This window comes from Eulemur rufifrons, chromosome 3 (assembly GCF_041146395.1).
Source record: "Eulemur rufifrons isolate Redbay chromosome 3, OSU_ERuf_1, whole genome shotgun sequence".
In the NCBI taxonomy this organism is placed as follows: Eukaryota; Metazoa; Chordata; class Mammalia; order Primates; family Lemuridae; genus Eulemur; species Eulemur rufifrons.
Window position 1 is genome coordinate 24,091,700 of NC_090985.1, and position 14,904 is coordinate 24,106,603.

At 61.6% G+C, this 14,904-nt stretch overlaps 3 protein-coding genes across 12 annotated transcripts; 2 read left to right on the plus strand and 1 right to left on the minus strand.

Moving 5' to 3' along the window:
* The first annotated feature begins 673 nt into the window (after positions 1-673).
* Positions 674-3,447, plus strand: LRRC24 (leucine rich repeat containing 24). The gene is made up of 4 exons (XM_069466729.1): positions 674-1,104; positions 1,234-1,512; positions 1,675-1,843; positions 2,522-3,447. Exons 1-4 carry the CDS (start codon positions 931-933, stop codon positions 3,442-3,444), a joined length of 1,545 nt encoding a protein of 514 aa, XP_069322830.1. The 5' UTR covers positions 674-930; the 3' UTR covers positions 3,445-3,447.
* A 990-nt stretch (positions 3,448-4,437) lies between these two features.
* LRRC14 (leucine rich repeat containing 14) lies at positions 4,438-8,362 on the minus strand. 2 transcript variants are annotated; one of them, XM_069466730.1, is made up of 4 exons: positions 8,345-8,362; positions 5,908-6,261; positions 5,130-5,714; positions 4,438-5,029 (listed from the first exon to the last, which is right to left on the minus strand). In XM_069466730.1, exons 2-4 carry the CDS (start codon positions 6,234-6,236, stop codon positions 4,462-4,464), a joined length of 1,482 nt encoding a protein of 493 aa, XP_069322831.1. In that variant the 5' UTR covers positions 6,237-6,261; positions 8,345-8,362; the 3' UTR covers positions 4,438-4,461. The 2 variants fall into 2 exon arrangements, with proteins under 2 accessions (XP_069322831.1, XP_069322832.1); XM_069466731.1 differs by lacking the exon at positions 8,345-8,362 and adding an exon at positions 7,368-8,235.
* A 230-nt stretch (positions 8,363-8,592) lies between these two features.
* On the plus strand, positions 8,593-14,771 carry RECQL4 (RecQ like helicase 4). Of its 9 annotated transcripts, none has more exons than XM_069465854.1 (22): positions 8,593-8,676; positions 8,743-8,776; positions 8,887-8,984; positions 9,210-9,350; positions 9,645-10,255; positions 10,352-10,433; positions 10,519-10,642; positions 10,927-11,031; positions 11,125-11,217; positions 11,296-11,432; positions 11,816-11,899; positions 11,978-12,151; positions 12,237-12,416; positions 12,489-12,630; positions 12,710-12,972; positions 13,043-13,331; positions 13,408-13,537; positions 13,619-13,788; positions 13,859-14,039; positions 14,119-14,281; positions 14,447-14,555; positions 14,647-14,771. In XM_069465854.1, the coding sequence occupies exons 1-22, from the start codon at positions 8,593-8,595 to the stop codon at positions 14,769-14,771; spliced, it is 3,519 nt and encodes a 1,172-aa protein (XP_069321955.1). The 9 variants fall into 9 exon arrangements, with proteins under 9 accessions (XP_069321955.1, XP_069321959.1, XP_069321952.1 ...); XM_069465858.1 differs by having other exon boundaries at positions 12,710-12,774; XM_069465851.1 differs by having other exon boundaries at positions 9,645-10,433; positions 14,119-14,291; positions 14,448-14,555.
* The last annotated feature ends 133 nt before the right edge of the window (positions 14,772-14,904 follow it).

Genomic DNA, 14,904 nt, shown 5'->3' on the forward strand with positions numbered 1-14,904 from the left:
CAGTTCTCTAGCAAGTTACCTGAGAAAAGCCCCAATTCTAGCTGATCCAGGCAGGTAGGAGCAAGGGCTGTACAAAGCTGTGCCTCAGTTCCCTTGTGGTTAGTGGCTCCTCTGAGACCACTTCTGCCCATGACCCCATCAAGTCATGACCTGAGCCCCAGGGCAGGGGACACAGCTTGAGGTCTAGGGACAAAAGGACTTTTGGTTAAGGACCTGGGCTAAGGTCAAATGGTGCCCTAGACTTTGTCCAGGGGGCACAAAAAGGACCTCTGCTTTGTGCTGTCACCAGGAGGTCTGATGCCAGTTCCCACAGAGTAAGGACAAGGGAACATGTCTGTCCAGAGCCTGTTCTTCCCCTTGTAGGCCATGCTCAGGTAACTGGATCCTGGGCTTTGCCACCCAAGCAAAGTTCCCAGGCCCATTCCATGCATCAGCCTCTTGCACCCTAGAACCAAGGGGTGGCCCATTGCCGGGTCAGTGAGAGCCATCTGTCCACATGCATGGGCAGAAAGCCCATCATGGTGGTAGCCCTGCAGGGGTGGGATAAGAAGCGAAGGGGACGAGTTTCCCCCACATGTCTACACCCTGTTAAGAGACTGAAGACACCAGAAATTCTAAATTTGAACGTGATGCCCAGATTTTTTTAAAAAACTGTCAGTCACCCAACCTGGAATGCAGTGATGCAATCATAGCTCACTAATCCTGTGATGCCCAGGTCTTTATGAAGGTGTTTTGTCAAGGCAGAAAACTAGAACTTTTTATTTACCAGTTTCTTGAGCAGACATAACTTTTTAAAAGTCAGACACAAGGTGTGGACCTCAGTTCGTGCTCCTGCACTGGTTCTTTAATGTTAGGACTGGCCTGCCAACCTGTGTTTCAGGAGGCGCATCCTATCCGGGCCGGACCTTGGGGAGGCTGGTCTCTTGGGACATGGCCCCAGGGACTTCCGCGTTGCTGCTGCTGCTGCTACTGCCGCCGCTGCTGCTCTGGTTTCCGCCCCGCGCCGCCACCTGCCCAGCCGCCTGTCGCTGCTACAGCGCCACGGTGGAGTGCGGCGCCTTGAGGCTGCACGTCGTCCCGCCGGGAATCCCGCCCGGGACGCAGGTGGGCACCAAGTGGAGGCGCCGGGCTGCGGGAGGGCTGTGTGAGCGTCCTGGTGGGTAAATGGGGGGCCCCAGGGGGAAGGGAGACCCCGGCGGCGGGATAAGTGCCCTCACATCCCCCGGCCCGCAGACGCTGTTCCTGCAGGACAACAACATCTCCCGCCTGGAGCCTGGCGCCCTGGCTCCGCTTGCCGCTCTGCGTCGTCTCTACCTGCACAACAACAGCCTGCGTGCCCTGGAGTCCGGCGCTTTCCGCGCGCAGCCGCGCCTGCTCGAGCTGGCGCTCACCGGAAACCGGCTTCGCGGCTTGCGTGGCGGCGCCTTCGCGGGCCTGGCCCAGCTGCGCATACTCTACCTGGCCGGCAACCAGCTGGCGCAGCTACTGGATTTCACGTTCTCGCACCTGCCGGTGAGCATCAGAGGACAAAAAGGGCGGGGTCCTCTTGTACCGTCACTAGCCTTGCCTGGCTGGAATAGTTAGGGGGAGCAGAGTCAACCTAGTCAGGCTTGGTAAGGGGGACCTGCCCCTCCCAGTGCACTTTTTCCTTACGATCTGCTGTCCCTACTTCAGCGACTGCAGGAGCTGCACCTGCAAGAAAACAACATTGAGCTGCTGGAGGACCAGGCTCTGGCCGGGCTGTCCTCTCTGGCACTGCTGGACCTCAGCAGGAACCAGCTGGGCACCATCAGCCAAGAGGCCTTGCAGCCCCTGGCCAGCCTGCAAGTCCTGCGCCTCACAGGTACCTCTTTCTCCAGCAAGGGTCTGCCTTGGCCACAGAGGTGGCAGTAGGCAGCAGGCCGACGTGTGGAAGGGGCTCTAACAGCCAGCAATTGGGAACATGCTGGAAGACCACACAACTACCTGGAGCCATGGTGGAAGGCTGCCGGGAATGGGGTGCTGGTGGGGGTACAGCTCAGGCACTCTGCCTAAGAAAAACAGAAAAGATAGGAGATCCACAGGTTGACTTAACACAGTTGACAGTTTTGCACAATTTGGGGCTATCAGAGGGCAGGCAGACAAAAACTAGAAAGAATAGACAGCTGACCAGGATTGGGGCATTTCCAGGAGAGGGCACCTGCATACAAGGCTTGCATTTCCATGGTTTTAGTGCTGGTGAAGTGTCTATGTGGACACAGAAGTGCCCCAAACAGTGGAACTTGTTTGGGGAGACTTCAGAGGAGCAGATGCTTTCTCAAAGACCAGTGGAGAAGTAACCTGTGAGATCATCAGGTGTGAAGGGCCTGCCTCCACCCCAAAGAGCCTGGAGTCAGATATGAGGTGGCAGGGATCCTAGACTCGTGCGAAGAGGCTGTGGGAGGTGGGCAAGAGGGCTCATGCCCTGGCCAGCAGAATCTCAAGGGCACAGGCTGTTGTGGCGCCAACCCCAAGCCACCTGTTACCTCCCACTCTCCCACAGAGAACCCATGGCGCTGTGACTGTGCCCTGCACTGGCTGGGCACGTGGATCAAGCAGGGTGGCCAGAGGTTGCTCAGCTCCAGGGACAAGAAGATCATGTGTGCAGAGCCCCCCCGCCTGGCACTTCAGAGTCTCCTGGACATATCCCGCAGTAGCCTCATCTGCATTCCGCCTTCTGTACACGTGCAGCCGCTGGAGGTCACAGCCAACCTGGGTGAGGACCTGAGGGTTGCCTGTCAGGCCTCCGGTTACCCGCAGCCCCTGGTGACCTGGAGAAAGGTGTCCCAGCCTCGCGAGGGCTGGCCACAGGACCAGGCCCGGCTAGAAGGCGGTGCACCCGGCATGGGAGGGCACGCGGCCTCTGACGTGGGCAGCGGCATGCTCTTCCTCACCAACATCACGCTGGCGCACGCGGGCAAGTACGAGTGCGAGGCCTCCAACGCCGGCGGCGCCGCCCGCGTGCCCTTCCGACTCATGGTCAATGCGTCCCGGCAGCAGCCACAGCAGCCGGCGCCCCCGCCGGCCCCCGCCGCCCGCGAGCCCAGGCACGAGGCGGGTAGCATGGCCTTCCGCGCCCTGGGCTTGGCCACGCAGACAGCCGTCGCGGCGGCCATCACGCTGCTGGCGCTCACGGCGCTGCTGCTGGCCGCCATGATCTGCCGCCGGCGCAGAAGGCGGAAAAAGGCGCGGGGGCCTCCGGCTGAGGGCGCGCTCTTCGTCAACGACTACTCGGACGGGCCCTGCACCTTCGCGCAGCTCGAGGAGCTCCGCGACGAGCGCGGCCACGAGATGTTCGTCATCGACCGCTCCAAGCCGCTCTTCGCTGAGGGGCCGGCGGAGGCGACTGCGGATCCCAGCCCAGGAGAGGGGGCGGTGCCCGGGCTCCGCGTCCCGCCGCCTGTCGCCTATGACCTCCGCGGCTGAGGCCAGGCGCGCGCCGATGACGCGGGCGCCGGGGATTGGCCGGCACGGCTCGCGCATACTCCGTCAGTAAACGTGGAAGCCGCGCACTGTGCGCCGAACCGTGTGTGCGGCGCCGGGGACAGGGACGGGGTGCCAGGGCGGGCCCACGCCCAGAGCACTGCACGTAGGCTCCTGGGGCACCGGTGGACGATGGCCAGGGAGGCCCCAACACTCCCCCCCATGAAGCCCTCTAGGGGGAAGGACCCCCCAAAGATGCCCCAACCTCCAGCTCTGCAGGGCCCCTTGCTGGCCCTGGCCAGCCCGCTGTAGGATTTCAGGCCTCCCTAAGGTGGCCCAGACTGAAGAGCAAGGACTGGCCAGTGACGACGGTGGGGCTGCCCAGCGAAGAGGGTGGGGACAACAGGCTGGATGACAGTTGTTGCCCAGTGGCCAGGGTGGAGGTGATAGCAGAGATGGAGACAAATCATGGATCAATTAAAACTGAAAAAACAGCCACAAATTCAAGTTCCAGATACACTGCATGTTAGTACCTTGATGACACCCTCCAGCCCCGAAGCCCAGCACGAGTGGCTGGGTGCCAGGGCAGGGAACACAAGTGGCCCCAGAGTGCATGGGGACTTAAGCTTCCCTGAAGCAGGCCCCTGTCCAACTTCAACCCCAGATCACTAGGCTCTCAGTAAGGGGATGGGAAGGACCCAAAGAGACCATCTCTCTCAGCTCACATCTGGGGTGCAGAAAGGACCAACACCCTAGAGGGCAGCCAAACTGAGCAAGGCAGTGCAGGCCTGAAATCCAGCCCTGGGGCCCAGAGTCAGCTAGTTAGGGAGTAGGTGCAATGCAAACAGCACAGGGCACTGCAAAAAGCAGGGGAGACTCAAAGTACACCCAGGAGCAAGGCAGACCCTGCAGGAAACCGGAAAACCAGTGCTTTTGTCAGGCCTCCAGCAAGGTCCCAGCAAAAGCCCTGCCTACACAGGAGACCCCAGGATAGCCTGTGTCTCACCCAAGGCCTGGCAATCATAGGCTGAAGTAGTCTGCAGCCAGCCGCCCGTAGATGTCTGTGGTCCAGAGCACGTGTGCACGGCCTGAGGCCAAAAGGAGCTGGTGCAACTCGGCTTCCACACGGGCAAACTTCTCCTCGTTGATAGAGGCCTCCAGCAGGACAGAGGCAGGTGGTGGCCAGGGCAGGCCTTCATAACAGTCTACAGGGAAGGGGTGTACAACGGTACGCAGCTCAGCCTGAGCCGCAGAGTCCCGCAGCAGTTCCTTGAGGCCTGCCATGGACAGTGGGTTGCCATAGAGGCCGAGGTAGCGGAGACTGGCACAGCGAGTCAGGATGGGTAGTGTGGCCAACAGCTGAGTATCAGCAAGCTGGCACTCAGTCAGCTCAAGATGCAGTAGTGTGGCTGCTGCCGCCTGCAACAGACCCTGGAAGGGCACAAGCTGGCTGCCAGACAGGTCATTGCCACTCAGGTCCAACTTCTTGAGGTGGGCAGCATGGGAGCTCCGTGCCAGAAAGCGCAGGTCCTCAGGCAGCAGAGCACAGAAGGCCAGCTCCAGGCTCTCCAGGGGGCTCTGCAGCGTGCTGCAGGGGACACAAGGGTTACAGAGAGGTCACAGACAGGCAGGGCCAGGGTAGGGTCCCCACAGAAGGGAAAGGTAGGGCAGTGATGGGGCCAGCTCACCTGAGCAGCTGGTCTAGCCTCCCTGAAAGGAGAGAGGAGCCCATGCTGAGCTCCCGCAGACAGGTGAAGCGACCCATTTGGGCCAGGAAGTAGCGGAAGTTGTCCTCGCCATCTACTGAGGGTTGCCTTGAGTCCCCGTGTACATAGTGCAGCCTCAGGCTAGCCAGGTGCTGGAAGCGAGCCACATGCGGGATAATAACGGACAGGCCACGCAGGCCCAGGTTATTGAAGCGTAGGTCCACACGACGCAGGCAGCCCGCATCCAGAAGCTGTAGCAGAGCAACGGTGTTGCGCATGGGCAGATCCTCAGCTCGCAGGTCCCGACAGCAGAGCCGCAGGGGGCTACCCACGCTGCTTCGGAGCGCCTCCCGAAGGAATGCATAGGAGGCCCGGTTCACCCGCAGGTCCACACGTACTTCCACGGGAACAGTGGCCAGCCCTGGCTCTGCAGCCTGGCCCTGCTGCTGGGCAATGCATGTGCGGGCCACAGCTGCTGTGCAGTCCCACATGCTCATGGTGCCGGGGTCCTGCTCCACACCATCATCCAGGAGGCCTGTCATGTCCAACACCCGCAGCGTGGGCTTCCTGGGAGCAAGGATGGCCTGAGGCGGGGGACCAGAGGGCAGGGCCCACACCTCCTCCCATCTATCTTGGGACAGGAGCAACATGCCTGCTCCTGCACTAAGCTCCTGCTAACTGCAGGACCAAGCCTGGAACCTCCTCAGGGGACCCTCTTTGCACCCCCACAGGCCTGAGGGCCCCTCGGGTGAGTCCATACCTGCAGAGGGGCTGCGTGGTGGCCCCAGCCTCTGGGGCATGGAGCCGGGCAGTAAGCCCCAGGATCACTGCCTGCATGCTCTCCGTGCTGGGCCGCTCCTGCAGAAGGGCCCGGCTGCAGTGGGCACACTCCTGCAGTAGCTGCTGGAAGCTGAGCAGCGGGAAGGGCCACGTGTGCACCAGCTCACGCAGTACGACTGTCTTCTTGTCCATGAAGGCCACCTTGAACAGCAGGGGGAAAAGCTCGCGAGGCAGCAAGGGCAGGGCCTGGCAGGCAGCTGGCTGGCACTGGAGCACCTGCCGAGTGCTCAAGAACACAAGCGTGTGCATGGCGCTGGGCCAGGCAGATGGCCACCTGCAGGAGAGTGACCTTCAGCATGGAGAGACCCCAGGCCACTACTGGACCATGCCCCTCTCCAAACACTGGTGGTAGGAAAGCCTAACACAGTGCCTGGCACAGAGTTGGTGGTTAGTAGAGGACAGAGGCACAGAGGAGCACCTGTTAGGTGGCTAGCACTGGGCTGGGCAGAGTGGACTGAGGGCCAAGGCCCTCCAGAAGGGCCTCTTTAAGGAAACAAAGCCTTAAGCAGTACATAAACAGTGTGACACCACTGATAACCTATTCACTTGTAGTGTGCTTTTGACAGATGATTGTTGCCCTGCAAGGCCCCCCATTGGTACTTCAGGTCTCCCAAATTATAAAACCACATCAGAAACCCTTCTTCAAAAGTAGAATAAATGCAACAAGCAATCAAAAAAAAAAAAAGAAAGAAAAAAGGAAAAGTAGAATAAAGCCCAGACCCCTCCCAACTTTTTTTTTTTTTTTTTTTTTTTTGAGACAGAGTCTCGCTCTGTTGCCCGGGCTAGAGTGAGTGCCGTGGCGTCAGCCTAGCTCACAGCAACCTCAAACTCCTGGGCTTAAGCAATCCTCCTGCCTCAGCCTCCCAAGTAGCTAGGACTACAGGCATGCGCCACCATGCCCGGCTAATTTTTTCTATATATATTTTTAGTTGTCCATATAATTTCTTTCTATTTTTAGTAGAGACGGGGTCTCACTCTTGCTCAGGCTGGTCTCGAACTCCTGACCTTGAGCAATCCACCGGCCTCAGCCTCCCAGAGAGCTAGGATTATAGGCGTGAGCCACCACGCCCGGCCCCCTCCCAACTTTTATCAGCACTAGAGGAGGTACGCGTCCAGCATCCACATCACAGTTCCTTCCGTACCCTCCTCACAGAGGCTCCAAAGGGCTACCCTTGGATTACACAAAGTATAGCAAGGAGAGGCTAGAACAGACAAAGCTTACTGAACACAGGACAAGCAGAAAGATCCAGGACCCAGGGAACATTGAATCCAGACAGCATGGCCAATGAAATCCAAGCCCTCAACGTGAGCCCCAGAAATAACTACTGTTGTACAGGGTATCACCACGCATGGAGACCCCTGAGAGAAAGTAGCCCTCACCTTTGGTGATCCTTACTACTGGTCTAAACCTCTTCCTCTTTCCTGGGGAACCAATGTGGAGAGAACGAGTCTTAAATCCATGGGATTCAGAAGATGCCAGACTAGGAATTGTTCGGATGAGGCAAAGACAGCTGCCAAGATGGCATCTAAACTAAGATGCACACAAGACTCCTGAAGCCACAGGGTACCTGTGACACAGGGTGTCAGCCCTGCTGCTTTTAGCAGCAGCATGTTGGAAGAATTACTGTGTGCCAGGCACCTAATCCTCAAAACTATATCACAGCCATCCTCCCGTGACAAGTTAGAAAACTAAGGCCTAGGCTTCACCCAAGGTCACAGCCCCAGGGACAGGCCTGGGGAAGACGGTAGGGAGGGCAGTCTGGCCCCAGGGATCCTGCTCTTGCTGAGTTCTCCACGCACAAATCAATCCTTACGGCACGGCACGGGCGTCTGAGACACCCCAGACACCAACCCTAGGCCTCACTATGGCTGTAAACAAATCTCGCCGGGACGATTCATAATTCGCTCTGACAAGGCACACCAACCAAGCACCTGTCACGAGGGGAAACGAAAGCAGCAGGCCTGGCAACCGAGGCAGGCGCTGCCCCTCCCGCCGGCAGCAGGGGAACGCCTTGATCCCCGGGTGCCTGCTTTTCGCGAAGACGCCCCCGCCCACTTCCTCCGGTCCAAGTTCAACCCGACGCCCCACCGCTTCCAGCGCGGGGCCTCCTCCTGCAGTCTGGCTGCGTCGCCCGCCAGAGTCCCGAAGCCGCTCCGCCAGCGCGGAAAGCTCCTGGCTCTTTCCCCGCCCGCAGCGGCACCGCCCGGGCTCCCAGCCCCAGCCCAGAGCTCCCAAGCGCCAGCCCTCGCCTCCCCCGGCCCGGCCGCCCCGAACGCTCGGCGCCCCGCCCCTTGCGGCCAGGCAGGCCGAGGCTCGCGCCGCCCCGTTCTGACCCCGGCCCGGGCCCCGCACTCACCAGCCCCGCAGCCGCCGCCACCGCCGCCGGCCCCGCCTCTGCCGTCCGCCGCGCCCCGCCCTGCGCCGCGGCGCGCCGAGATGACGCAACGCCTCTCATTGGCCGTCCTCCCCAGGGCGCAAGGATTGGCTGTCGAGAGCAGCGGCCCGGCCTCCAGCCCCGCCGCGCGCCCCCATTGGCTGGCGGCCGAACGACTTGCTCGCCGCGGGAGATTTGCTGGGCGCGGGGACCCGGGCGGGGCAAGCGCAATGGAGCGGCTGCGGGACGTGCGGGCGCGGCTGCTGGCGTGGGAGCGCGCGTTCGGGCGGCGGCACGGGCGGCGGCCGGGCCAGGTGCGGGCTGCCTGGGGCTCGGGGGACTGAGGGCGTGGCCATATAACTGACACCCTCCCTCTGCAGGACGACGTGGAGGCGGCACCCGATGAGACCCGCGGTGAGCATGCGGCCCTGGGCGGCGGGGGCGCCTAGGAGACGGTAGGGTCGGTGGGGGTCGGCGGAGGACCCACGCCCCGTCCTGACCCCAACTCCCGCTCACCCACGCAGCGCTCTACCGGGAGTACAGCGCCCTGAAGCGAGTACTGGGCCAGGCCGGCGGCGGGCCCCGCAGCCCCGAGCAATCGCTCCCCGCGGCGGCCGAGGAGGTACCCGGGCCCCGTCACCCCGGTGTCCTGTGTGGCGGAGTAGCGGAGCTAAGAGGAGTCGGGGCCAGGCCCACTACGTGGGGCACAGAACTTGGGAGAAGGACTGGGCGACTGGGCAGAGCAAAGGGCCAGGCTTTGCTCCATGTCTAGGGGAGGGGGGCGGCTGGAGGCACCTCTGCCCCCACACCAGCCTTTCTCTGGTCTGGGCCCTACTGTCTCCCGTAGGCCCCGGAGCGCAGCTGCTGGGGACCCCACCTGAATAGGGTTGCCACCAAGAGTCCACACCCTGCTCCAGAGCACAGCTCTGGAGGGTCTGTGCAGGACTATGGGAAGAGGCTTAAGGCCAACCTGAAAGGCACCCTGCAGGTAAGGGGTGAGGGGTGGGCAGGCAGTGCATCCAAGCTAGCCCCAGAGCTGCCCTTGGTCCACCAGCCTCCCCTTCTTACCAAGCCTCCCCACATGTACAGATAGGTATAGGCTCCTAGAGCATGACTCTTTTGAGAGGTTCTCAGGGCTAGCCTCTGTTCTCAGCTTCTTTTCTGTCCCAGTGTCTTCTTACCCTGCCCTACCATTGAGTGTGGAGACCCAAGCAGGTTTACAAAGTCTGCAGCAGCCCAGGGACCTGAGTTCCTGCCTGCTGTTCTCTTCTCACCCTCCCAGGCTGGGCCAGCCCTGGTCCGCATATCCTGGCCTCCACGAAGACCCTCATCCAAGATAACCACCCCAAAGCCCTCAGGCACGGGGGCTGAACCCACCCCTCCAAATGAAGTCAGTGATGTGCCCCCCAAGCCTCCTGAGCCCCAGCCAAGGCCAGGCCGGCTCCAGCAGCTACGGTCATCCCTGAGCCTGCGGCTGGGCTCCCTAGACCCAGGGTGGCTGCAGCGGTGTCACAATGGGGCCTCAGATTTTCTGGGAGCCCCCAAGGCCTGCAGGCCTGGCCTGGACTCAGAGGAGTCACAAACTCCGACCTTAGGTAAGTTGCCTGTCCTTGATCCTGGCACTGGCTCTGAGGCACTTTCACAGAGCCTAGAGCCTCCAGCCCTACAGACAGCCCAAGCTGGTGCAGGGAGCCCTCCACCCTGCAACAGTCGAAGCAAGAAGCCAAGATGGAGTGAGGGGCCATGGGCAAGTCCTACACAGGTCCAGCGGGACAGTGGCCAAGCAGGACCCCCATCTGAAGGGGCTGGAGCCATAGCACTTGAGGAAGACCCTGTGGGGGAATCTGTACAGGCACAGCGACCTGAGCCCTGCAGTAGCCCCTCGACCCGCAGGTACCACAGCTTTAACCCCTTGAGTCAAGCCATGGCAGGGAAGGCTGCGGGCACGTCCCACCTGCACATCTCCCCTAGGCCAACCGTCCGGGACAGGGGTAATTACATACGCCTCAACATGAAGCAGAAACGCTACACGCGGGGCAGGGTCCTTCTAGGCAGGCTCCTCCGCAAGCAGGTGAGACAGCGACAGGATAGGATGGGCAGTCCCCTCACCCTTCCTCAGTTTCTTGCTTATGTGACTCTCCTTTGTGCCTCCCCAGGCATGGAAGCAGAAGTGGCGGAAAAAAGGAGAGTGTTTTGGGGGCGGTGGGCCCAGAGCCACAGTCAAGGCTTGTCTGTCATGTGGGCAGCTTGGTCACTGGGCACCACAGTGTCCCCAGCCAGGTGAGACAGCTACCCTGGGGAGTGGGTCACACCAATACCATGTGGAGAGGGCACTGCGTTCTGGGGGACAGTCCTGGCCCCTCAGAGGAGGGTGGTGAGGATGAGGATGACTCAGTCCTTTCCCACCGTGGAAGTAGTGGAGAGGACAGACACTGCCTTCTGCCTTCTGCCCACTTCCTGGTGGGGCTGGCGGGGAGAGGTGACTGTGGCCAGTGATTATCTTGCTAGAATGATCTCAGCCCTTCCTGGAGCTCTCACACCACCTTTCTTTTGTCTGCCCTCAGTAGGTGAGGAGGACACAGGGCCTGCTGGGCCTGAGCCCAAGGTGTCCCACCTGGCCCCTGCTGTGCTGCCCCTCTACCCGCTAGGGCCCTCAGGGCAGGTGGCAGGTAAGCAGACCCCTCCTGGCTCAGAGCCTGTGCTGAGGGACTGGAGTGAGTCAGGTTGGCTCAACTCTTGGTTATCAACGCCTGTATCTGCAGAGACACCAACTGAGGTCTTCCAGGCCCTAGAGCAGCTAGGACACCGAGCCTTCCGCCCCAGGCAGGAGCACACGATCATGCGAATCCTATCTGGTGAGCGTGGCTGCCAGAGGATGAGGTGGGGCTGAGGCCAGGACACAGAGCCTCACTGCTGACTCCCATCCTACTCAGGCATTTCCACGCTGCTGGTGCTGCCAACAGGTGCCGGCAAGTCCCTGTGCTACCAGCTCCCAGCGCTGCTCTACTCCCGGCGCAGCCCTTGCCTCACACTGGTCATCTCTCCACTCCTTTCACTCATGGATGACCAGGTGGGCAGAGTCCTTGGCACATGTGGGTGGTCCAGAATTGGTGCTTGTGATTCCCTTGTGCTGCTGCTGCTTGTTCCCAAATCCACCCTGACCCCAGGAAGCTGCAAGGTGCCCAGCCCTAGCATCATCCTGAGGGAAGCTCGGCTCAATAGGGCCACCTCAGGGGAGCCATCCCCTCTAGGCCCATCTGCTCTAGGGCTCCCAGGCCAAGGCCCACAGGTGGCTCTAAATCCTTAGTCTCAGGACCCAGGGCCTGATTCTTCTCTCCCCAGAGGACCTGGAGGGGACACAGTAGCACCTATTGGGTTGAGCAACTTTGGGAGGATTTAGGGAAGGGCTAGGGCTCACCTGGCCTGTGATGGCCATTTCTCTTGTATCTGCAGGTGTCAGGCCTGCCCTCATGCCTCAAGGGAGCTTGCATCCACTCAGGCATGACCAGGAAGAAGCAGGAGTCTGTCCTGCAGAAGGTAGGGGGCCTCATGGGCCTGGAGAGGGGAGACAGTGGGCAGGCACACAGGCCATGCACCTGACCCTGCTGCCTTCAGGTACGGGCAGCCCAGGTACACGTGCTGATGCTATCACCCGAGGCGCTAATGGGGGCAAGGGGCCCTACCATCCTCACCCAACTCCCTCCGGTGGCCTTTGTCTGTGTCGATGAGGCCCACTGCCTCTCTCAGTGGTCCCACAACTTCCGGCCCTGTTACCTGCGCATCTGTAAGGTGAGCCACTTGTGCGTCGGGGCCGATGGGCCAGGGCCCAAGTGGGCTGGGTGGCCTCACTACCCACCCTTCCCCTCTGACGCAGATGCTTCGTGAACGCATGGGTGTGCAGTGCTTCCTGGGTCTCACAGCCACGGCCACACGCAGCACTGCCCGTGACGTGGCCCAGCACCTGGGTGTCGTGGAAGAGCTGGGCCTCTGTGGGCCAGCCCCTATTCCAGCCAACCTGCACCTCTCTGTGTCCATAGACAGGGACCCAGACCAGGTGGGTGTGCATTTTCTGCGTAGCAGAGGCCCCGGCTCCCAACTGCCCGTACTGATCTCTGCTTCTCATCAGGCTCTGGTGACACTGCTGCAGGGGGGTCGTTTTCGTGCCCTGGATTCCATCATTGTTTACTGCAACCGCCGTGAGGACACAGAGCGGGTCGCTGCACTCCTCCGGACCTGTCTGTTTGCAGTCCAGGGTCTGGGCCCTGGAGGTGAGGCCTAGGTGGGGCTGGAGCCCCCATGGGCCCACTGCGTGCACCAGCCCACTGACCATGTCTGTCTTTCACAAAGATCGTGCCCCTGAAGCTGTGGCTGAGGCCTACCACGCTGGCATGTGTAGCCGGGAGCGGCAGCGGGTGCAGCTCGCCTTCATGCAGGGCCAGTTGCGGGTGGTGGTGGCCACGGTAGCCTTCGGTATGGGACTGCACCGGCCGGATGTGCGCGCTGTGCTGCACCTTGGGCTGCCCTCAAGCTTCGAGAGCTACGTGCAGGCCGTAGGCCGGGCTGGTCGTGATGGGCAGCCTGCCCACTGCCACCTCTTCCTGCGGCCCCAGGTTGGCACCCCCCACCTCAGTGCCTAAGCCCTCAGTGCTTCGGCCCATCCTCACTCTTGTCCTGCTGCAGGGCGAGGACCTGCAGGAGCTGCGCAGACACGTGCATGCCAACGGCATCGACTTCCTTGCTGTGAAGAAGCTGGTGCAGCATGTATTCCCACCCTGCTCCTGCGCCCAGCCACCCCCAGAGGGGCAAGGAGGTGTGGGTGGGGAGAGGCCTGTGGCCAAGTCCCTCATTCAAAAGACCAAGTATCACAGCAGCCCCCAAGCAGCCCCAGGGCCCAGGAGGGCCTGCCCAGGCCACAAGCTGGCACTCCCTGTGCAGCCAACGGTGCAGGCCCTGGACCTGCCGGAGGAGGGTGAGGGACCTAGGGAAGGGGGTGGGGCTTGTGGAGGGGCTGTCCCTGCATCCTCTGAGGCGTGCTCTGCCCCCAGCCATTGAGACACTGCTGTGCTACCTGGAGCTGCACCCACGGCGCTGGCTGGAGCTACTGCCCGCCACCTATGCCCACTGCCGTCTGCACTGCCCTGGGGGCCCCACCCAGCTCCAGGCTCTGGCCCACAGGTGAGCACACACTACCCTCGGTTGGGGATGAGGACAGAGGGCCAAGGTTGCTGGTCACATGTTCCCTCCCCCTGGGCACAGGTGTCCCCCTTTGGCTGTGTGCTTGGCTCGGCAGCCACCTGAGGACACAAGGCAGGACAGCAGGTCCATGGAGTTTGACATGGTAGAGCTGGCAGACTTGATGGGCTGGGAGCTGGCCTCTGTGCGGCGAGCTCTCCACCAGCTGCAGTGGGACCAAGAGCCCAGGACAGGTGTGCCCGTCCCCACCCCACCCTGGACCCTGCTTGCCTGCCCGCCTTTGTCTGACGTGCTCTCTGGCAGGTGTGCCTCAGGGCACGGGAGTGCTTGTGGAGTTCCAGGAGCTGGCCTTCCACCTTCGCAGCCCTGGGGACCTAACAGCTGAGGAGAGGGACGAGATATGTGACTTCCTGTATGGCCGCGTGCAGGCCCGGGAAAGTGAGGCCTTGACCCGTCTACATCGAAACTTCCAGGCCTTTCACAGGTGGGGAGGAGGTGGGCAGGGCCTGGGGACACTCACCCTGCCCTCACAGGAGGGATTGACAGGCTTGTCCCACCCCCAGCATAGCCTTCCCCAGCTGTGGGCCCTGCCTGGAGCAGCCCAGCGAGGAGCAGAGCACCAAGCTCAAGGCCCTGCTTGGCCGCTACTTTGAAGAAGAGGCAGAGGAGGCACAGGGGCCGGAGGCTGTGGGGAATGAGCAGGGCCCAGAGCCGGGGCAAGCTATGGTGAGTACCAGCCTCTTCTGGGGGCTGTTCCTTCAGACTGGGACATATACACCTGACTCCACAGAGCTGGGCTCCTCCCCACCTGGCCCCAGGTCTCCTGGGCTGCCCAGGGCTGGGTTATGTGAACTCAAGGGCACAGAGACCCAACACGCCATCCACCCACAGTTCCAGGACTGGGAGGGCCAGATCCGCCGAGACATCCGCCAGCTCCTGTCCCTGTGGCCAGAGGAGAAGTTCTCAGGCAGGGCTGTGGCCCGAATCTTCCACGGCATTGGTGAGGGCCCAGGTGGCTCAGCCTGATGCAGGTAGGAGCCAGGGCAGAACCAGGGAGAGTTCTCATGGCCGATGGGTTTGCTCTACTGTAGGAAGCCCCTGCTACCCAGCCGAGGTGTATGGGCGGGACCGTCGTTTCTGGAGAAAGTACCTGCACCTGAGCTTCCATGCCCTGATGTGCCTGGCCACAGAGGAGCTCCTGCTGGTGGGCCGCTGACTGCCTGGCACCAACACAGAGGGCACTGGCCCCCAACAGGGGGTATGGGGTTGGGGACTCTGTGCCCACAATGTAGGGAGTGTCAGGTGTGAGAGCTCATCCAGCAAAGGGGGTCGTCAGTGGCCAGGACAGT